Source organism: Spodoptera frugiperda, chromosome 7 (genome assembly GCF_023101765.2).
Source record: "Spodoptera frugiperda isolate SF20-4 chromosome 7, AGI-APGP_CSIRO_Sfru_2.0, whole genome shotgun sequence".
Lineage (NCBI taxonomy): Eukaryota > Metazoa > Arthropoda > Insecta > Lepidoptera > Noctuidae > Spodoptera > Spodoptera frugiperda.
The window spans coordinates 10778991-10802385 of NC_064218.1; the positions used below are offsets into that span (position 1 = coordinate 10778991).

Below are 23395 nucleotides of genomic sequence, written 5' to 3' on the forward strand. Positions count from 1 at the left end.
TTGTAATTTGTAATGTACGTTTGTTTGTCAGTCGGCGCAGGCGCGGGCTGGTCTATACGGATAGCACCGATTACTCAATATGTTCTCGTTAGCGCATAAACTTGGGTTCACTGGTTACGGTGTTTTGTGATACTACTTTAGATAATAAAAAGGAAATTTTGCATAAACTAGTTTTATTCGTAAGAAACCCTGTACAGCTTATTTGTTAAATAAATATCAAGTGACATTAGGACAACACTACAACAACAACAAAGTTTTTGAAGAACAAAATCTTCATAAATGTCCCAGTAAAATATATTATTTAGTATTGGAAATTAACGTAACATAAAATAATTAATTTAATTTAAGTTAACTAAACATTACTTTTTTCTATACAATCACAATTTTGTTTGGTAAAATTATTTAACAACATCATGATTTTAAACAGTACGAGTCCCACAAGAGGCTTCTATATCTAACAATTATGCTATAATATGACTAGGGGTTTGTGATATTCTTAGGTAATGATAATTGAAAATTCTTAGGTATGTATATTTGGTAAGTAACTAAATCACAAAATTGGTCCCTACGGCATGTGATAATAAAGTTCTTATTCAGGCCATGTGTTGGAATTATTTGAGAATCCCCCACTTGACGTAGTCGTTGACGACTCCGTTCAGTCTCTCCGCGTACAGGTCGCTGGTCTTCTCTAAGTTAAACTTGGAGATGTCGAGGGACTCGTCCACCTGGGGGGCGTTCTCCATCTCCACCGTGACGACAGGTATTATGAACGTGGCCAGAGTGAGACCGAATGGCAGTTTCTGAAAAAAGAAATTAGCATGGTAAATGACAAGGTAATTTCATTCATATGTCTTTGGTTTAAGGTAAACTTTTGATCTTCGCTACGTATGTGAGTTCATTCATAGAAACACTAGGCTGGCTTGTCTAGAAATCAGATTTGGTCTATAGCATAGCACTTTGGTAACACACCTCCATGTGTGTGTAAAGAATATATGAGACTGCCCAGAATGACGTCACATAGGTTATGTGTCATTACTATCACAAAAAGATTATTCTAAACTCAAAATAACATGATCAAATTACGTATTTTACATACACCTGAATGAAGAGACCGATAGATAAACAGATTAGACAACTAGAGCCGGAGCCCCGGTAAAATACAAATATGACTAATTACAAAAACTTCACTCCTACCTAAAACTATGGCGGTGGTATACCTATTGTAGATTACCTGCATACCTAGCATACCTAGGTATGCAACTATGCTATACTAGCTATGTACTATACGTAGGTATGTTGTTGCAGACAGATTAGTTGTTATTTTATGATCTAATCTCTAAAATGCACACCAAGGCCAAATGTATCTAGACAGATGTTAATGAAATAAGCCACTGGCGCTCCGTGGCTTGTCATGCAATTGAAACGCCATTTGTTAAGCCCGATACCTGTTTGTCAGTGTGAACATTTCACGTATTTTTTCTATATCAATAGTTATATTTTGTCTCCAATAAACGACACTGCTTCGTTGGTCGAACAGTCGCCGGACAAAAGGTCTCGGGTTAAATTCCAGGGTCGGACAAAGTATTACTAGGCTTTTTTGGGTTTTCGATTTTTTTTCAATAGTAGCACGGAGTCTGGAATTGTGCCCAGTATATGACAATAGGCTCACCCCCTATTACATGGGACTTATAACACAAATGGTGAAAAGTGAGTACATTGTACAGTAGCATTAAGTGCCGTAATGTGGACCTCTGTCTATCTTTCGAGGATAAAAGGTGTGACGTTACATAAATGACACTGTGGAAACGATTCTGTTATTTTTAATTCTGTTAATTTTAGGTATAAGTAGGAAATACAAAATAGTTTCCATGTAATTTTGAAGTTTCATCAGCTTCGTATATAATAAGCAAGGACATTACACATCTATTAATAGCCAGTAATCAGTAAGTACTGCCGCTATGTATGATTACTAATGATTATAACAGCTCAGCATGACTTGTGTCTTCGAAAACAATTATCTTTTACGTTGTATTTAAAGACAGATCTCTTCGATACCGTATGTAGTTATCTGTTTGGGTTTCACTGTAATTTAATACGTGACGTGTTTAGTCACTTCGGGTAACAAGAGGAAATATAGGTAAAAGTAGATGCAGTACTTAGTATTGGAGAAGTCTGTGTCCAGCAGTGGGCGGATTTTTTATGATTTCAGCATTTTAGGGCACTGACATAGTTACGTACCTCATTTATTTCATAGTCGAAGTCTTCTCTGGAGAAGATCTCGTCAGGGTTGAGCTGCAGCCTCTTCATGGCAGCACTGAGTTCTGTATAGTAGTGGTCCAGCAGCTTGTCGAAGTACTGCGCGCGGAACTTCTCATCTGATCCCGAGAAGATGAAGTAGATCAGATCGCTGACTGGACTGCCGCCCTGCAGCGTCTGGAGGTCCACCACCTTGATGTCTACGGAGCCATCCTGGAAACAGACGAAATGAAATATTAGTTGATAGCTTGCTTAAACCATACCTAAACGATACCTTGATCAAAAACAGCGACAAATAATTTGTTAATTATTATGTTTTTCGGCTTACTCATGTAATTATTGTTTTAAGCTAAGCTAGAGGCTCATATTTATTCCGTGACAAACATAATAATTAATTTAGTATGTCTCACGAAAGTTATAATACAAATAATTAATTTGTTAATGTTAGTCTAAATTTTCTTTCCACCAACTACAAATGCAGTTGAACTGACTTTGGAGTTTTTTTACTCGTTTATCTCCGGCTTCCGTACTTATAAACAGACGAACAATCCTTATTTTAAAACGTACATATACGTATCCGCGCTAATGATGACAATGAGTGATATACCTACGTTGACTGTTATGTAATTGAGCCCTCTCAATATGTGTACATTATAGCATTGTGCTGTCAATGTATTGCGCAGCTGTAGTGTCATGATTGCTACATTGCTACATTGCTTTATCAACTCCACAATACAAGCGAAGTATTGCTTAATGAATATTATGAAACTAATTTTATCACTTTAATCACATCACATCTTCAGCCTATAATCGGTCACTGCTGACCAAAGCCCTCTTCTTGCACGGAGAATACTTGATTGCAAATATCGTTTAAATCACACTAACAAAATTCCTTAGTTCATCTATCTGTACTAACAAGAAAGATTTGATTATTAGTTTATTTACATTTGGTAGGCATCGAAATTAGTGATCAAATATAAAAACAAAAACAATCTTACTGGAAAGTTTACTTTTAAGAAGTATCTAACACAGGATACTTTGTATTCTGATAGGTGTACACTAGTGTACAGTATCGGGACTCATTTGAGGGTAAGCTAAATTTCACGTGGAGTTTAGCTAAGTGAAGTCGCAGTCGCACAGCTATTACATATATGCAGTGCGGGCAAGAATGTCTTAAAAAAATTATGTTAGTTGTTAAACTGGACCTAGTTTCCAAATGCCAAACAAAGTCAAACAAACTATTTGTTTGTTTAGCTTTAATTTATTAACCCCATTATTTAATCATTTTAACAATATTTTGCAGTATACTCGGTGAAAACAATGAATGACAAGTATCCTCAATACGGTGAAAACAATACAAGATTATTGTATTGTTTGTTTGACGAGTTACATTAGCGAAGTTATCTTATCTACATTCATGCAGGTTAATAATAACTAATAAGGTAAAATACTTAAAGGCGCCAACCGATGCGACGTCTGAAGTAAACGAGAAATTATTTTTTGTACAATCTATACATAGACGAGAGCAATTGACACGTGTTATAGAATATGAAAGAGCAAAATCACTTACATCAAGGTACTTGTGCATCAAGTTACTGGGTCTGAAGTCTCCGTGGTTCAGCACCAGTCGTCGGCTTCTTTTATGGGTGGCTGTGTATTCCTCCTCGTTGAAGCTTTCGAAATATTTCGTAAACATTTCTTTGTTTTCTTCTCGAACCGTTGCAATTGCTTTTTCTACCATGTTGGTCATATAAACCTTCATTTCAGGTCCGTCCATACTGATATCAAACGTCAACTTTTTCAGAATTTCGTCAAACCCTTCGGGGTCCTGTTTACCGTATGCCCAGGCGCATGCGTGCAACTTGGCCAGTTCCCGCGTCGCCGCCTGCGCGTACGGCCAGTCTATCGACTTGAACCTGTCGTATGCCTCGTACCCGGCCGCCACCAGGTCCTGCAGCACCATCGCTTCTTCGTTCAGCTCAGTAATGCTTCCGTAGTACTTGCTCACATTTAACTTAAGTTGGTCCGGTATTCCACACTGGTCTTCTATGTTTTTGTAAATTTTTCCAAGTTTTGTGTAGAAGAAATGTTCTGTTGTGTAGATTTTGTCCAGTTGAGCTCGCATCTTCTCGCCAATGGCCGCGACTTTGCAGAACAGCCGCAGTGTGTTGGAACCTTCCGTGATGCTAACTGCAAACAACTTGGATGTGTAGTTTGCTCCTCCACTCGATATTTCCTTGATGTCCAATTTGTAGTCTAAAAACTTCTGTTCCTTGGCTATTTTGTCAAGTAAATCTTTGAACGATTGGTTCAAGTTTTCCATTTTTAAAAATGAATCTCCACTCAACTAGCTTTGTGCAATTAAACTGGCTACGTATACGTAGTATTACCTACATATATTAATTTGATGAGACGTGTGTTTACCGGTTGACACAGTTCAGCGCACTGGTGTGTGTGGAGTGGCGTTGTCTATTAAATATCTTTGTGTTATCTATAGTGTAGTATTAATGGCGCATGTGGCTGCTTCGTTGATTGAGGAGCCTTTAGAGCGAGTTTAGAGAAAAGGTTTTACTGTTTAGGCCTACATTTTTGCTAGATCTGTTAGGGTTTGTACTTTAGCATGTTAGTAAGAATATTTTTTTTAAAGATATATCAATGACATTTGGAAAATTAAGCATTATTTAGGGCCTGAATTTTGTCTTGTCTAAATAAAAATGTTTAGATTAAACTACTCATAGTTTAGGAGGACGAGTTCTATACAGGTAGATATGAAATGTGCAAAGACGTGACGTCTTTATAATGCGCACAATGGGCCCATGGCACATATATTAATAAGAAAATGTACCTAGCTTAATTTTGTCAATGAAAATAATATATTTTTTTAAATAGCATGTAATTCTTGCAATCGAATGATCGAAATGTCAAAAATATTTACATATATTGTAGAAAACTGATTGTTTTTCAACAATGTATGTGTTGTGCATTGTTTTCAACAATGAATGTGTGTATTGTATGTGTATGTGATTGTTTTTCGAGTAGTTTATCTTACAATCTTGATTTTAAGGACGCTTTATAGTTAGTTAGTCTAGTCATTAAGGAGTTTATTTCAAAGTCACCATTTATTTCAATTAATCCTAAATTAGGCACTTTTGAAACGTCAAAATTATTGCAACAGTTACACCATTTGTACACACTGCGCTTTGGAACGAGCACCTAGTGTCACTGACGGACAGAATATTATTTATTTCTTTATTTTTGATGTTTTAAAAGTACCTATTTATGGTTTAATTGGAATAAATGATTTGACTTTGACTTTGATTACATTAGAGTCAGAGTAGCTGAAAATTAGTTTACATTATTAACAATCCTTTTTTTACGTTTCACATGTAGAATTTTGTACGTGACAAGGTATCAATAGTCTCGGATTGGAAAACGTAATGTGGGTAGACTTTTCACTAGGTGGACCGACGACATCATCAGAGTCGCGGGGAGCCATTGGCGGCTTGTTGTTCTACGTGGAGGAACAAGGAGGAGGCCTCTGTTCAACAGTGGACGTCTTCCAGCTGATGATGATGATGAAGGCATCAATTAAACAGTGTCAATAAAAAGCAAATATTATAATAAAAAAAAACAATTATTTTATTTATAAGACCCTGTACAGAAAAATAATTAAAATTAAATAATATATTATGTATAATTCGCGCCAGATTCTGTTGTGCTTCAATAAAAATAAAGCAACACTAGGACAACACTACAATAACACAGTAGTTGCACAACAGAATCTGCGCGAACGTTGAAGATCTTATAATACCTACACCCAGTCAAATCTATTAACATTACATTATATTGGGAATTGACAGAACAAAGAACATTGAATTCAATAATAACACATTACGCTAAACTAAACAGAAAGTGTAAAATACAATTATATTACTTAATTCAATACAATCACATGTTTACAATTCACTAAAGCATTCATTATATTAATTGGTCAATTCATTTTATAATACTGACATCACACACAAAGAAGAATCTTTTAAAATGAACCTTATGACTAGGGGTCCGTGATGTTATTTAGAAATTCTTGTTAAATATATTTGGTAGCTTATTAATCACAAAATTATTAAAAATTGGTCCCTACGGCATGTGATAATAGAGTTCAGGCCATGTATACGAATTATTTGAGGATCCCCCACTTGACGTAGTCGTTGACGACCCCGTTCAGTCTCTCCGCGTACAGGTCGCTGGTCTTCTCCACGTTGAACTTGGAGATGTCGAGGGACTCGTCCACCTGGGGGGCGTTCTCCATCTCCACCGTGACGACCGGCAGGGTGAATACAGCAAGAGTAAGGCCAAATGGCAGCTTCTGTAATAAATAATTAAACAATTTTGTAGATACTTTAATCGTACAATTGCGTACCCTCTGTTATCTTAAAAAATGATGAAAAACCATAATGGTTTGCCAATTTTCTGATAAGTTCACGAATATCATTTAAATGAAACGTCTATCTAGCCGGCTACGGGGGCGCTACGAGCTACGTACGCTCAGACCGGGCGAGTGAAAGTAGCTACGAAGTTTGCTACGGCGTAGCACGCCGCTTTCTACATTTCCTTTTTGTCTCATATTCATCTTATTTCATATCAAAAAATTAAAAATCTGAATATATTCAAATGACGGATACAAGGTTTTATGACGTACTTCTTTCATTTCATAGTCGAAGTCTGCCCGAGAGAAGACCTCGTCAGGGTTGAGCTGCAGCCTCTTCATGGCAGCACTGAGTTCTGTATAGTAGTGGTCCAGCAGCTTGTCGAAGTACTGCGCGCGGAACTTCTCATCGGAGCCAGTGAAGATGAAGTAGATCAGGTCGGTGACTGGACTGCCGCCCTGCAGCGTCTGGAGGTCCACGATCTTAATGTCCACTGTGCCATCCTGGAAAGACACAAAGTTACACATTAGATTAATTCAAATATCAACATCAATTGTCATGGTTTAGTCAATGGTCATTTCGTAGTGTGTAATTATTATAATGCTGTTATTGCCATGAAGACCTTAGAGGTACTCATACTTGTACAACTTACTCCGGGTTCAAGGTCGAGCAATTATTTCAACAGAACAAACATCTTTTTGATTAATGACTGTGTGATTATTTACGGAAACAATTTCACGTCTCATTTTAACTCAGATTAAGTGTTTGTTTGCTTTGAAAAAAAAAATACGAGACGTACTGTTGCTAAACCACGGCTGTCATAAATGGTCAAAAGTCTTTTGAATACTCATTTCTAGATAATAAATAGTTTCATAATATTATATTTGTGTATTATTTTCTACGGATACAAACAAATATTTGAGGACGTTTATTTTAAAACTGAAACAGGTTCCTAAATATGATTAGCAAATCTTTGCTACTTGGTTCGATAGATGGCGTTGTACAATTTGTGCCCCCGGCAGAATCGCGTTAGTTAGGATGCGCTTAACTAACACTCAATAAACCGTTACGATTTTTGATAATATTTTTTTGATAAATCTCAGGCGTAAAAGATTTTATTGTATTTTAAAACTTATACACTAAGCAATACCTTACATTTCTAATTAAAATTGTCGTCAAACAAAATGTAAATATCACAAATGATTACAATCTGTATTTAGACTTCGCTCATTTCACATGCGCATTGTGTAACAACTAACAACATACATTTACATACGTCTATGTACAATGGCAGGTATATTATATTATTACGTAGCCTCATTCAACCGCCACGATTACTACATCGCTCTAACAACTCCACATTAAAATCGGACGTACGGCTCCTATAAACTGGTTTGGTTGCCTTGTACTCACTAAATGACGGAACTGAGGGTCAAACTAAATAACGAATGATTTAGCTGCCATTCTTAAAATATTTAGACAGCGGTTCCCAAAATTGTCTGGACTACGAGCTAAATCAAAAACCCAAACTTAGGCTCCACCTTCAGGGAATTACCAATATGAAAAATAAAATATAGAAAGGTTGGTTAGTGCGTGATTCTATAGATAAGGTCCACTAGAATTCACTTGCAGCCTACCGATGGGTCGCGATCCAATAGTTTGGGAAACCCTGGTTTAGAATTATTTGCATTTTAGTACTTTAATGGTCTAATAAAGATCGTAGGTATACTACGTTTTTTATATCCGTCGGGTAGATCAAAAAAATGTTGGACACGTTTTTGTCTTTGTTATGGACAAAAATTTGGATGGTCATATAAAGCAAGGTTGGCACGTATTAAATATCAACTTACGTCAAGAGTCTTGTGCATTAAGTTACTAGGTCGGAAGTCCCCGTGGCCAACTGTCAGTCGGCTGCTCCTTTTGAATGATGCAGAAAATTCCTTCACGTCTAAATTTTCGAAATACTTCTGTAGTTTTGTTTTGTTCTCATTTTCTACTGTTGCCACAGCCTTGCCCACCATGTTTCCCATGTAAACTTTCATATCAGAGTCCTCCATTTTGAAATCAAACATCAACTTTTCCATGACTACAGCAAATCCTTCTGGATCTTGTTCAGCGTAAGCGAACGAAGATGCGTGGAACTTGGCCAGCTCCCGGGTCGCTGCCTGCGCGTACGGCCAGTCTATCGACTTGAACCTATTGTAGGGTTCGTACCCGGAGGCCGTGAGATCCTCCAGCACCATCACTTCTTCGTTCAGCTTTATGTTACTTCCGTAGTACTTACTGATGTTTAGTTTATCCTTGTTCGGTACTCCGCACTGGTCTTCTATATTCTGGATGATTTTCCCGAGGCTAGTGTAAAAGTAATGTTCTGTTTCGTATATCTTCGCCATTTGGGCTCGCATTTTCTCGCCGATAGCTGCGACTTTGCAGAACAGCCGCAGTAAGTTAGAACCCTCCGTGATGCTGACTGCAAACAATTTGGACGTGTAATTTGCTCCTCCACTCGATATTTCCTTGATGTCCAAATTGTAGTCTAAAAACTTTTGTTCCTTGGCTATTTTATGAAGCAAATCCGTAAAAGATTGTGTGACGTGCTCCATTTTGTTGAGATTATAAAACACGTTATTCTCGTTCAGTCACTGTGAGAATAATCTCAAAATGTCGCGACGTGTGCTCGCGGTTCGGCACAGCTTAATACACTGGTGCGGTTGGCGCGAATATTACACGCATGTACCACGTATATAATGATCTTTTATCTACGTTTCTGTTTGCGCGTGTTGTTTCATTAGCGGAGATGTCGTAGAGTATATTCGGTGGAAACAAAAAACTGACCAAGCCGTGGGGCGGTGAACGTATATTTAGACTGTATGTTGCTTACCGGGAAATTATATAGAGGCAATAAAGTTCAATCAAGCATATTTGGGAGCATGGACCAGCAGGAGGGTGGCGTGATATATTATGATGGTATATAATACTTCCGTTAGCAGTGACGTAGCCGTTTCCCTGCTACCAACCAGAGATTTAAAAAAATCGTCGTTTGGTTCGTTTTAGTGACTTTATATTATATTTATAGGCCTTATCTTTATATGTTTATGATACTGATATATTTTAGGAAATTACTCCAAATGTAGATAATTTGACTTCTTACAGTGTACTAAACATAATTTTGTAGAAAATATAAAACACTTTTAACAATTAATTTCCCGTTTCCCGAGGGTGTCAGACTCTTTTTCTTAGGACCAAAGCCCCGGTAACCCGTTAAGCCATCCAGAGCTCCGGATGGTGTATCTACATAACCGATTATTTTAAATTGAAGTCTACCTTCAGATTAGTATTTATAAAATTGTGATTATTATGTTTAAGTTAATAAGATTGTCTCGTTGGTTGAGTGGTCGTAAATGCGACTGCCGATGTGAGGTCTCGGGTTAGATCCGAAGTTCTGACAAAATGATTAGTAAGGTGGTACTTTGAACTCAGTAGTAAAGAGTTTGAAATTGTACTCGGTAAATGACAATGGGGTGAATTATTACAGTGAAAATTAGGTTGATTAAAATCGGGATCACAGAATCTGGAACATTATTGTATAATGCCCCTCTGTCTAGAAATAAGGGCCTAAATAACCAAATAAGATATCATGCAAGAGAAAATGAATGAACTTTTTTTGTCAAATAGGTAATTACATAATGTGAAGTATCACTTTAATTGTATAATGCATTGGCTTAAGCTGTAAAATTGTGCATGTTTTTCCTATTAATATTAATAAAGAAATAAATTATATCATGTGAACTATAACGGATAAGTTATCCAAAAATAAAACCTATCTTTGAGATAAATGTCTAGACACTATGAAACATGCTTTATCTAGAGTCTTGATATAGGTATGATAATACTTAAATATGATTAGGTGACTGTTCAATGACAATCGAATTTGTTAATTAAAATCGACCGTGTGTCCTGTGGAAAATTAATAAATCCTACCTACAGAATATAAAATGGCCGCGATTTGATAAATATTCAAATATGTACTTCGGTTACTGAATATGTGTGCAGGGTACCCCATTACGTGTACTATTGAATAGAATTTGAACTCACCTCGCGCATTTTATGCATCAAGTTATTCGCCCTGAAGTCACCATGGACGATGACGGTACTGCGCACGGAGCGGAGCGCGGACAAATACATGTCCTTTCTATGTTTCTCCAAAAACACTGCCAACGTTTCTTTGTATTCAGATCGAACCGTCCTCAACGCAGTCTCGATAGGCTTGTCCATGATGATGTCCGAATTCTCTTCATACACCACTTTTATCTTATCCAGAGCTTCATCAAACTCCCGAGGGAAGTACTGCCTCATCGCGAAAGACAGTGCATGAAGTTTTGCTAGCTCCGTGAAAGCCGCGGACGAGTACTGCCAGTCGAGGGACTTGAATCTATTGTAAGAGCCGTAACCTCTCACCTCGAGGTCCTCCAGCACCAGAATCTCTTCATACTTGATCGGGCGGGAGCCATAGCACTTGCAGAACGATATTCTGTGTTCCGCGGGAACTTCGCACTGGTCCTGTATGTTCTCATAGAACTTCACCAGAGTAGAATATGCATATTGTTCTGTATCATAAATTAGAATGGGCACTTTAGATCGGAATACTATCCCGAGCAGGGCACACTTGGCGAACAGGTATAAATCCTCTTTGTCTGTTTCTTTTATGACTGCTTTGTATATCTTCGAAGTATAGTTGGCCCCTCCGCTGCATACCGCTTTTACAAAAATTTCGGGCTGAACATAATTCTGTTCTACGGCGATTTCTTCTAGCAGACGCAATAATGATTCTTCTTTGTTCTCCATGGTTCGAGGTACGGCTCCTACTGACGTACTATGTTACGACATCGAAGGGTTTGGTTTAAATATATGATATAATCTAAGATATGTGGGTACTTCGTTCGATAAACGAAAAGTCTTCATTATTGGACAAGAAACGAAGCGACGACAACATAGTTTATGGTGTACCCACATTTGTGGATAATACGAAGCTGTAAACTTTAAAACCAAAGACAAATTGTCTCTGGCGTGACCATACATTTTGAGTACACAGAAAAAATAAATATTAGTGTGGTTAAATAAAAATATGCATAACGACTGTTTTTTTAAAGGCCGCCTTCGCTTTTTTTTACTCAGGTATTATACCAAAAATATCTTCTCCTTCCTAGAATCTTCTAAGACTGAAAAATACGAGTACTATGCTGAAATCGGTTCAGCCAAACGCGGTATAATTGCGCACAAACATAATTTTGAAGTCTGTTAAAAACATGGTTATGTAGGTAGTATTCTATTAGAAAAATAAATAATATTATTCTTAGTTATTTCGTGGACAAGTCATTGTTAGTCGGCAAATTTTAATATAATCGTGCGACAAGCGAAAATAAACATTAGTACCTAATTATGGAAGATATCAGAATGATGACATTTTGATAACTTTGCTACTATCAAACTAAGTCCTTGAATTCACCAACGCTCTTTAACACAACAGTAGCTTATTATATATATATAAAAAAAATTAAGAAGTATTTAGTTCTTAATATTACAACTTAAGACGGGATATTTACCATGTTTATTTATGTCTATGAGTTTCCGATATTTCCGTGATCATGGCGCTTGAAATTATAGACATGAATAAACATGGTAAATATTCCGTCTAAAGTTCTAATGTTAGTGTTAGTGACCATGTCAGTTTAAAAAGTTAAATTTAGTTCTTTATTATTTTTATACTACAAAATTGTCATAATAAAGTAGTTCTTTTTGCTTCTATCAAGAATTAATATTGATTGTAAATATGAATATTGAAAAAGAAGTTTTTTTCTACTTGGCAATAGAGTTTCAATCTTATTATCTTGTTATAAAGTACGAAATCTATTAAATGAATTGAGAAACTTAATGTGTCGCGTCTTTCCTTATTATTCATTAATAGTGGCTATATTTTTACGAACGTATAAATAAATAAATAATATTTTTATTGACGGATATTGTCAATCATCTGTATATGGGAATGTAATTACAATGTGCAGTAGGCAAGTTATCACGCACCGTGTTGATTGACTATTGACATATATCTACTTTATATTCATCGTCCATTATACATTAATAAAGTACCTGCCAATACTGTGGTCTAACACGCTATTATATAAAGCTGAAAAGGTTTTTTGTTTGTTTGAAAGCGCTAATCTTCCGAAATATTGCCTTGATTTTTAAAAAATCCCATTTCCGATAGTCCACTTATCGAGAAAGGCTATGGGCTATAAAAATCCATGCTACGACCTATCGGAGCCGAGCACAGTGGGTAAAACCGGGCGGGAGTAACTAGTAATAAATAATTTAATACTTTTTTTTTTTAAGGTTTCTTAGTTGTTTTTTACAACGTCTTAATCTCTGGAATTACTGGTTCTAATTTAAACAATATTTTTGTCTTGGATAGTCAAATTATCGAGAAAGACTATTGGTTATTAAACACCATGCTCCGACTAATAGGACCGCGGATGAAATCACGGGGCAGCCTTAATTACACATAAGAAGCCCGTCTTAATATTAGCTTAGAAATGACGTAGATACGGCACGTGTCTGCTACGGTTATCATTATATGTATATATAGCAAGCAAAGATAATTCCCGCTGTAAACAGCACTCGACGTGGGAAGCACAACAAACATACGTACAAGATAACATTTACAGCTCATTCCATAGTCTTTAGATAACTGCTATTTACCAGATATATTTAAAAATACAACAAACTTGATGCGTAATTGTGACACTAATTGTTATTGAGATACGTTACGCAATTGTTTGTAGAACTGTACAAACTGGATAGTTTTGAATGAAGTGCGTTCAGTCTTGGGTAAATATATTACTATTTTATCTTTAAAAAAAGTCCCACAGTAGGATTTTGTCCGATTGGGTGCCATTACATACATACAAGTTCACATGCACATAATACGCAAACCCGAAATAATAATTTGTGGATCACACAAAGAGTTGCTCCGTGCGGGAACAGAACCTGCTACACGTTGTACGGCGGCTAGTTGCCCAGCCACCGCGCCAACCATGCTGTGTTAAGTTCCTTTCAGTTAGTTTTATCGTAAATGGACACATATTAGTTAACATTACACGCGATGGTAGTACCCTGTTATTGAGTATTTGAGAATTAAAGCCTAAAGTTGCAGTCATGCTGTTGACTTCCAGAGCAACAAAACATTTAAGCTGAAGACCTTGACTAGTTTAACTTGGTAGAAACAAACTTCATGTCTAAAAAGTTTGCAACAACAGTACTTGTGGCAACCTACTTAAAACGGCGAAGGCACTAACATAAGACAATGGTTTGGATCCACCGTGACATAAATCAACAACGTACCAGGCTCCCTGTCAAAGACCTGGCATCTTTAGGATTTAGCGAGTAAAGCTTACCTCCCGCACTCTGTGCAACAAGTTATCCACCCTGTAGTCTCCGTGCATGATTACCCTGAACGTATTGCACAGGTTCAATACGGGAAACTGATGGGTGTTCATACACTTGGTAAATACGTCCAGGTGCTTGGGGTTCAACACCTTGACTGCAGCCTGTATCCTGTAGGGTTCCACTTGGTCCCATGACCACGTCTCCCATATCCCTTTTAAACTTGAAAATGCTTTTTCAAACTCTTCTGGGTGTCTTTTAGCAAACGCAAAGGATAGTGCGTGCATCTTAGCAAGTTCCCTGACGGCGGCGGCAGCATACGGCCAGTCTATGGAGTGGAACCTGTCGTGGGGCCCGTAGCCCTGCGGCAGCAAGTTCTCCAGCACCAGTATCTCCCTGTATAGGCTGGGGTCGAACCCGTAGAACTTGCAGAAGACTAATCTGTCTTCCTCCGGCACTTGACTTTCCCTCTCCAGGGTCTCAAACAATTTTGTCAGTTTCGTATAAGCATAGTTCTCCGTTGTATAAAGGTCAGGCAACAGCTGGCGTAAACTTTCATTTACAACCGCGACTTTAGCGAACAGATGCAGATCTTCCTTGCCTGCCTCTCTCACGACCGCCGTGTACAGTTTAGACGACTAGTTTTCTCACCTACTTGATATTTCTTTTACCGTGATCTCAGGGTTCACATATTTATGTTCCTTCCTGGCGATGTTGTTGAGATATTCACGCAGGGATAGTTCTACTTCTGCCATGGTCGGTTGTAAAAGCGCAGCCTGCATATCTTATGTAGCCTATTTATATGCATTTTATTTTCCTCTATCTATCAACGCTGCATTATCAACTATTTTACATTTATCACCTTTGTTGACTTTTTTCTTTATAAGGTATAATAATGGAAGTGATTACGTGATGCTAGCCCTTATCTACGGCAAAAGTGATCTGATCATTCTTGGTTCAATTCCATAATTATTGAGACAAGGCGGTTCACAAACATACAGTTATATTGTGCTGTACAATAGAACACTTAATACCCAACATGATAACCAAGAAGTAGGAACTTATAAACATGGAAATGTAAATAAATACACATGCACATACACATATTGAACGCGCAGTGTGATTACATTTACGTTGGTGGTAAACATAAAACATAAAAGCCGGGCTCCATAACTCGTCACAAATATGACCATGTTACAAAATTGAACCTATTTTATTTTAAGCGAGCAATAATTTTCGCTACTACCGAAAAATTCGTAAAGAGTACGACGATGGTTTTAAACAGTCATAATATGTACTTCAACCACTCGGGAAGAATTATAATTAGCTCATAGTATAGCTTGAACTACAATTTTTTTACGAGGTGTTAATAAAAAATCATAATCTACAGTTAGTATTAACCCAAGCCATGGTTTATAGTCCTGCTTACCTTCCGCACTCTGTGCAGCAAGTTGTTCCCTCTGTAGTCTCCGTGTATGATTGCTTTGAAACGACTGGGTTTCCACAGGTTCACTACGGGAAACTGGCCTCCCTTCATGTAATTCATGAACTTGTCCAGGATTTTGGGATTAAGGACATTGACTGCACACTCTATTCTCTGGGGCTCCAGTATTTCAAAAGGCAGCGTCTCCCATATCCCTTTTAAAGTTGATAATGTCTTCTCAAACTCTTCAGGGTGTCTTTTAGCAAACGCGAAGGATAGTGCGTGGAACTTAGCAAGTTCCCTGACGGCGGCAGCAGCATACGGCCAGTCTATGGAGTGGAACCTGTCGTGGGGCCCGTAGCCCTGCGGCAGCAAGTTCTCCAGCACCAGTATCTCCCTGTATAGGCTTGGATCGAACCCGTAGAACTTGCAGAAGACTAATCTGTCCTCCTCCAGTACTCCACATTCTCTCTCTACGGTCTCATAGAATTTTATAAGTTTCGTATAAGCATAATTCTCTGTTTCGTATATTCCAGCAAACTCCTTGCGCATATTTTCACCAGCTATCGCGACTTTAGCGAACAGATGCAGATCTTCCTTGCCTGCTTCTCTCGCGACTGCCGTGTACAGTTTGGATGTGTAGTTTCCTCCCTCACTTGATGTTGCTTCTATTGTGATCTCAGGGTTCACATATTTATGTTCCCTGAGTACTTTGTTCAGATATTCTTGAAGGAAGAGTCCTACGTCTGCCATGGTCGGACGTTATAGTGTACGAACCGTATCTTGTACAGCGTTATTTATATGCATTTCCTTTCTTTTATCTAACGTTATTATTTGGGGTATCAAGAGTTATTTAAAGTTTACCAAAGATAATGTTCTTATCAAAGATAAACTTAAATTAACTTTACTCGCTGCCTTGCTTGACAGGTTAAGATGAGTTATATGATTGTGATGAAGAATAAGTGTCTTTGTGGGACGAGCAGACAGGTCACCTGCTTGTAAGCGATTAGCGTCGCCCATAATATTGTGTCATTGGCAATAGACACGGTCTCATGGGACTCGCCTATCAAATTGTAGACATGTTAAAGACCATTTGTAATTTTGTTTGTTACGGTAAAATATGCTCCGGAACTGCGGACAACCTACGGGATTTACCGGGGCTCCAGTTTAAAGCAGGAGTAGGAACGTGGTGGTCTTTAGTCAGCAACAGTCTGATACAGGGAGATGTCATTGGAAGATCCCCCCCCCCACAAGAAGGAAATATAAGCAATAAATTACGACGATTAAATTTGAGGAATGAAACTTGTTGGTAGTATTTTGTTTAAAGGTACTTTTGTCTAAAACAGAAAGAAAATCTTATGTTATAGAATGCGTAAATAATTCACAGACACATTTCAGACGGCACGGCGGGAGTTTGGAATGGAATCACGCTGGGGATAACATATTAAGATTCAACCCCATTTTATAAACCGATGATAATTTCAACTAAATAAAAATACATATTTATTATCAGAAAAAAAAAGTATATAAAGGTACTAAATTGTCCCAACTACTCTTTACCCTCTCCTTAAAAAGAAAATTGAAATATAATTATAGTAAATACTAGCTTTTGCCCGCGACTTCGTTCGCGTGGAATAGTGACTTCCGGCAAATTTTTGGTTTTAACCACATAGTTCCCGATCTCGCGGGATCTCTTCAAAAATGAGATGTGGAAGATATTCCAGGGAACTCTTCAAAAATCAACATAATGAGCTCTGCGTTTGAATTTAATAGATGTATACTCACTTAGGGCATTGAAAAAATAGTTTAAAAACGGACTTAAACTAAAGAAATATTATAATCTTTCCGAACTTAAGATGAAAACTAACTTAAAACTTTAGAATTAAAGAAAGCTACGAATTACGAATTTATAACAATTAAAAAAGAAATTATATTACAACCTATCCTCAATGCTATAATAACCAAACTTAAACTAAATAATTTAAAAGAAACGACTTAAATCTAATTAATTTATAAATTAGACTTACAATTTTATTAAACAAACTAACTACAGTAACTACTAATAATCGATATCAAACTAAACCTACGTTAAATAATTTAACCAGAAAACCAGGAAAACCCAACAAATAAACTTTTTAATAGACAAATACAACGTTATTTAGAATATACGAAACAGCAGGACCACTACAGACAAACAATCATACGACTGATAATACACTTTTTCCACGACAGTACCGAAGCGCTCGGCCGATACCCAACCAAATGAATGTAACGAAACCATAGCGCGATCTATTTCGATCCCAACGCCATCTATCGAGGATAAAGACAACTCGGATTATTTATCTATACTCCGTTCGGGCATTTTCTTTGTTCTAAAAGTTTTATTATATTGATATTATTTTTTTCATACCTTTTTACTATTTATTTACTTTTTTTCGATGAATTAAAACAATAACATGAACCGAAGTCGTGTAACGATCGACATAGAATTATCTATACTCCCGTTTTCTTTGTACTATTATATTATATTTTTCATTGCTTTTTACGATGAATTGAAACAATAACATGAACTGAACAATTGAGAGTATAGGAACAGCCCGACATTGTTGGCGCTGTATGTCCGGAATAAATTTATTTTTTATTTTTATTTTTTGAAATAAAAACTATCCTATGTCCTTTCTCAAGTTCCAAACTATGTCTGTACCAAATTTCAACCAAATCCGTCAAATATTATGCCGTATGTATAAGCATAGAATAGTGTTCGACGTGATTCTTTAATTTGACATAACTTTTTTATTTATGAACCGATTGACATGAAACAAACACTAAAACATAACTGAAGCATACCACAATATATTCGTAAAACCGCATCCAACTCGGATCAGCCGTTTCGGAGATTAGCGTGCACAGACAAACAGACAAAAAAAAGTTAATTACATTTTTGGGTTCGACATCGACATAACAATAACCCCTGCTATTTTTCTTATTTTTATTTTCAATGTACAGACAGCACTTTTCTACAATTTTATTATATGTATAGATAGATAGATATAGATATAGATTATTTATTTCATTCTTGACCTTGAGCTTGTTTACTTTAAGCAGTTGAATAATATATGCGACCAATGCACGCTACGTGGATCTCAAATAAAATCTAACTGCAAACGACAGCGCGTTCGGCGTTCTGATTGGTTGGTTTATTCGAGCTGGCCAATCAGAGCGCCAAACGCTCTCTCGTTTCGATTACTTTAAACGTAAAGAAAACTTATACTATGGGTACAAATCTTATGGAAAATTTTAATTTCTGTGTTGATATAATGTGGGGTATGGTAAGGATACGTTTTTTTTAATTGTAACTAAAGCCACTAAAGCTTTATTTTCAAGGTCATTGAGCTTCATTATAGAAAGAAAGAAAGAAAGAAGTCTTTTTTTTATTGAGTAGATGGCAAACGAGCAGACGACACACCTGATGGTAAGCGATTAGCGTCGCCCATGGAAACCCGTAACACCAGAGGAGTCACAGGTGCGTTTCCGGCCGTTTGAAAAGGAGTATGCTCTTTTCTTATTTAAGTGGTTCACCTAAGTAATAAACGTGTTCCACTCATGATTGACATGAACATAATTTTGACCTTTATACTGCTGGTGTCTACGGTCAGGAGGTGCCTGAACCTTTCGTGTTTTAAGCAGTGCATACATTTGTTTACCTGTGGTTGAACTAATTTCATACGATGCAATTTACTTGGGCTGTGTTGTGGTTGGTGGTTTTATCTGTATTCTGTTTTAATACATATCTTCGTGTTTGTGGCGAGTGTTGTGTTGACCACATTTTTTTATAGTATTAAGTTTGTTTTTATAAGTAAAGACTTCATTCATATGTATGTGAACTTGTATGTTTGTAAACGCACACACGACACAGCAGAAAATCCTAGAAAGGGGCAACGGTTTCTTTTTAAAATACTAGTTTTTGGATGTTAGACAATTTTTACTTTCTGTTTTTCCAGTCTTCCATAGTTGTTAATTAAATTTATTATTTAAAATTTAAAAGCAAATATTGTACATTTTTCGATTGACAATACACACATAAGCTACGAAAGTAAATCTATTAAAGTAGGCGTTATTGTCACAGTACTACGTGTATATGAACAACAAACACTTACTTCACGGCGTCTGTGCAGCAAGTTGTTCCCCCTGTAGTCTCTATGGATGATGGCAAGTTTGGAGTTCACGGGCTTTAAAATATCAAAATACGTAGTCTTCAAAGACTCATCCATAAACTTGACAAAGGCTTCCTTGTGCTCGGGGCTGACCACTTTCACTGCAGAAGGTACTGCTTGTCGGATCATGGTTTCCATGATTTCCTCGGGCCAGTCTAAGCTTATATTTTTCATGGCTTTCTCAAACTCTTCTGGATGTTTTTTTGCAAACGCGAAGGATAGTGCGTGCATCTTAGCAAGTTCCCTGACGGCGGCGGCAGCATACGGCCAGTCTATGGAGTGGAACCTGTCGTGGGGCCCGTAGCCCTGCGGCAGCAAGTTCTCCAGGACCATTATCTCCTTGTACAAGGTCGCGTCAAGTCCGTAGAATTTGCAGAAGACCAGTCTGTCTTCTTCTGGCACTCCACTTTCCTTCTCTATAGTTTCGAACCACTTCGCCAGTTCCGTGTACGTGTATTGCTCAAGGAGAAATACATTGGGGACCATGCTACGCATACTTTCACTAATCACTGCGACTTTAGCGAACAAATGCAGATCTTCCTTGCCTGCCTCTCTCACGACTGCCGTGTACAGTTTAGATGTGTAGTTTGCTCCTCCGCTTGATATTTCTTCTATCGTGATCTCAGGGTTCACATATTTGTGTTCCCTGGCGATTTTGTTTAGATATTCACGTAACCGTTGTGTGTCCGCCATCGTGCGATGTGATCGAACGTCAAAACATGCACTGTTCAATTATAACTGAGTAGCTCATATATAGGCAGAAGTTCATTTCCTTATCATCATTATAATAAGATTGTGGCAGACCGAGTACTACTAACGCTAGATAATTAAATATTTATCAGTTTGCCTACTCGTTCCGGTTTAGCCGAGACCATGTGGGTATTTATCGTTGATCGTTATCGTCATCCATATCGTTCGACTGCACGGTTGGTGCGGTAGCTGGCCAACTGGCTGCCGCGCAACGGGTAGCGGGTTCGATTCCCGCAAGGAGCAACTCTTTGTGTGAGCCACAGATTGTTGTTTCGGGTCTGGGTGTCATGTGCATGTAAACTTGTATGTTTGTAAACGCTCCCACGACACGTGAGAAAATCCTAATGTGGGGCAACGTTTTTTTAAAAAGAAAAAGAAAAGAAAAGTTCGAATGGAATCTTAACATATTTACAATTTTTGCTGAATAAGAAACATAAAATAAGAAAGAGAATATAGTAACACTTACCTCTCGACGTCTGTGCAACAAATTGTTTCCCCTGTAGTCTCTGTGTATGATCACAGTTCTGGATCCGACGGGGCCTGTCATTTCCTCCAACGTCAGCTCCAGCGTCTTATCCAGGAACCTGGCGAGTGCATCCTTGTGTTCAGGGCTTACAACGTTCAGTGCAGTATCAACATTCCGTTGCATAGTAGACTTCATGACATCGTTATCCCAAACCGATGTTAATATTTTAACAGTTTTTTCAAACTCTTCAGGGTATTTTTTTGCAAACGCAAAGGATAGTGCGTGCATCTTAGCAAGATCTCTGACAGCGGCAACAGCATACGGCCAGTCTATGGAGTGGAACCTGTCGTGGGGCCCGTAGCCCTGCGGCAGCAAGTTCTCCAGCACCAGTATCTCCCTGTATAGGCTGGGATCGAACCCGTAGAACTTGCAGAATAGCAGTCTGTCTTCTTCCTTTACTCCACTCTCCTGCTCCATCCTCTCGTACCACTTTGCTAGTGTCGTGTACATGTATTGTTCAGTGGTATACATATTTGGCAATACCTCACGCATGCTTTCTCCAAGTACTGCGACTTTAGCGAACAGATGCAGATCCTCCTTGCCTGCCTCTCTCACGACCGCCGTGTACAGTTTAGATGTGTAGTTTGCACCTCCGCTTGATATTTCTTCTATCGTGATCTCAGGGTTCACATATTTCTGTTCCCTGGCGATTTTGTTCAGGTAATTTTGCAACGATTCTTCTATGTGTGCCATCGTGTGGTGTGGTCTGACTCCAAGTATATTCTGCTTAATTTGTTTTAAAATGTGTTGTATTTATAGGCGAAGTTAATTTTCTTATCACTATTTTGCCACAGTGTAAGAGAGGTATCGGATTAGATAATTTAATTATCTGTCTTACACTGTATTTGTTAAAATGTAACTGCTCACTTGCAATTTGAGATTCCTCTTATATTGGAAATAGTGAAAAACAAAATAGCCTATTCTCGTTTGTAGTCACATTTCTTGGTTCAATTCCCTGGTAAGGCGAACTATTGTTTTCGGGAGTGTCAGTAATTAGGCATAAGCATATACATAAGGAAAACTACTCATGCATCATGGGCTGCTCGTAGCTTTTATGAGCAGAAAACTGCATTTCTCATAAGTAGAAATTCAGAAATATTTCACAACATTAATTCTAAATGAGATTATAAAAGGAAATTCCCGACCTATTGTATTGTAGTGTCACGATGTTACAGCACAATTCTTAATATTTGTGAAGGTAATCAGGGATATAAATTAATGTCTATTTGTTGTCATTTCTTAGGATATATAAATAAGATAAAAGGATTAATTGGTGATAAGTGAATCGCAGGTCTCACAATCAAGCTGGCTCGTGGAATGTGGTATTTTTGGATGTATTCATCAATTTTGGCACGCGCCTGTATTACCCCATCACTTTATTTAATTCCTATTAAATGCGTTACTATAACTTTTCCTAGTGATACTATTAATGTGAAAGGATCTGAGGCCACTTTTTGGGCTTTTTTCTTTGAGGTTGGAAATAATCCAATGACTTCTCTTGCTTTTACTGACGGCGCATTCCAATAACCTACCTATTGGTAGATTTGCCTACCAGAGGTAGAATTTTGACATAAGCTCCATACAAAATGTGTCAAAATTCTACCGCTGGTAGCCAAATCTACCGACAGGTAGGTTATTGGAATGCGCCGTAACTCACCCAAGGCGAGAAAAACAATTGGATGACTCCTCCCCCAAAAGTTCTGTGGCTGTTTATACATTATGCACATTTTTAAGGTTTTTTTTAGATTTTTCTTTTTCATTACATTTGAGGAATATTGGGTTAAGGTGCAAGGTCCTACCATTTAAAAAAGGATTTACCGCTTGGTTTAATATTTTGTGTATAAGACAACAATAGAAAATACATTGTGTACGCGTGGATCTGCATTCCAGGGGCCTTAGTCTGCTATTACAATTGTGTCAGAATAGTCAATCACTGAGCAGTGCGAGAGGGTCGGAGCTATGTAGGTTGTATAGCTCCGTCCCTCTTGCACTGCTCAGTGAACGACCATTCTGACACAATTGTAATAGCAGACTAAGGCCCCAGCACACAATGATTTTTTTTATGAAACACGCCGGTAAACGAGCAGGCGTATTACCTGATGGTAAGCAATCGCCGCCACTCATGGACACTTGAATCACAAGAGGCGTTATAAGTGCGTTGCCATCTTTTTGGGGGTTAGGAATTTAAGGGTTGTTGTTCGGGAATCGGGGATTGGGAAGATTGGGAAGGGGGGAATTGGGCCTCCGGTAAGCATTGTTTCACGTCGGTTTTCTGTGAGGCCATGGTATCACTCCTGTCGAGCCGGCCCATTCGTGCCGAAGCATGGCTCTCCCACACTTAAAGGACCCATAACATACA

At 37.8% G+C, this 23395-nt stretch overlaps 2 protein-coding genes and 1 long non-coding RNA gene across 10 annotated transcripts; 1 reads left to right on the plus strand and 2 right to left on the minus strand.

The window, feature by feature from the left end:
• Positions 1 to 156: 156 nt before the first annotated feature.
• LOC118265992 (uncharacterized) lies at positions 157 to 4712 on the minus strand. Its single transcript, XM_035579315.2, has 3 exons — positions 3827 to 4712; positions 2239 to 2469; positions 157 to 800 (listed from the first exon to the last, which is right to left on the minus strand). Exons 1-3 carry the CDS (start codon positions 4577 to 4579, stop codon positions 612 to 614), a joined length of 1173 nt encoding a protein of 390 aa, XP_035435208.2. The 5' UTR covers positions 4580 to 4712; the 3' UTR covers positions 157 to 611.
• LOC126910868 (uncharacterized) lies at positions 524 to 6558 on the plus strand. Its single transcript, XR_007705454.1, has 2 exons — positions 524 to 674; positions 6497 to 6558. It is a non-coding gene; the product is annotated as an uncharacterized LOC126910868 (long non-coding RNA).
• Positions 5872 to 21772, minus strand: LOC118265721 (uncharacterized). Of its 8 annotated transcripts, none has more exons than XM_050694788.1 (4): positions 21320 to 21772; positions 19704 to 20046; positions 6956 to 7186; positions 5872 to 6622 (listed from the first exon to the last, which is right to left on the minus strand). In XM_050694788.1, the coding sequence occupies exons 1-4, from the start codon at positions 21727 to 21729 to the stop codon at positions 6434 to 6436; spliced, it is 1173 nt and encodes a 390-aa protein (XP_050550745.1). In that variant the 5' UTR covers positions 21730 to 21772; the 3' UTR covers positions 5872 to 6433. The 8 variants fall into 8 exon arrangements, with proteins under 8 accessions (XP_050550745.1, XP_050550746.1, XP_050550747.1 ...); XM_050694789.1 differs by lacking the exon at positions 19704 to 20046 and adding an exon at positions 15553 to 16148 and having other exon boundaries at positions 21579 to 21771; XM_050694790.1 differs by lacking the exon at positions 19704 to 20046 and adding an exon at positions 15553 to 15889 and having other exon boundaries at positions 21320 to 21771.
• Positions 21773 to 23395: the final 1623 nt, after the last annotated feature.

What these genes read in the sequence shown, in the direction of transcription:
- LOC118265992 (XM_035579315.2), bottom strand. Translation starts at nt 4,579, where the DNA reads ATGGAAAACTTGAACCAATCGTTCAAAGATTTACTTGACAAAATAGCC. An exon ending in TGATGCACAAGTACCTTGAT is followed by an intron (nt 2,470 to 3,826) that starts GTAAGTGATTTT and finishes GTCTGTTTCCAG; the next exon opens with GATGGCTCCGTAGACATCAA. An exon ending in TCGACTATGAAATAAATGAG is followed by an intron (nt 801 to 2,238) that starts GTACGTAACTAT and finishes TTCTTTTTTCAG; the next exon opens with AAACTGCCATTCGGTCTCAC.
- LOC118265721 (XM_050694788.1), bottom strand. Translation starts at nt 21,729, where the DNA reads ATGGCACACATAGAAGAATCGTTGCAAAATTACCTGAACAAAATCGCC. An exon ending in GGCTACGGGCCCCACGACAG is followed by an intron (nt 20,047 to 21,319) that starts GTTCCACTCCAT and finishes GCCCCACGACAG; the next exon opens with GTTCCACTCCATAGACTGGC. An exon ending in TCGACTATGAAATGAAAGAA is followed by an intron (nt 6,623 to 6,955) that starts GTACGTCATAAA and finishes TATTTATTACAG; the next exon opens with AAGCTGCCATTTGGCCTTAC.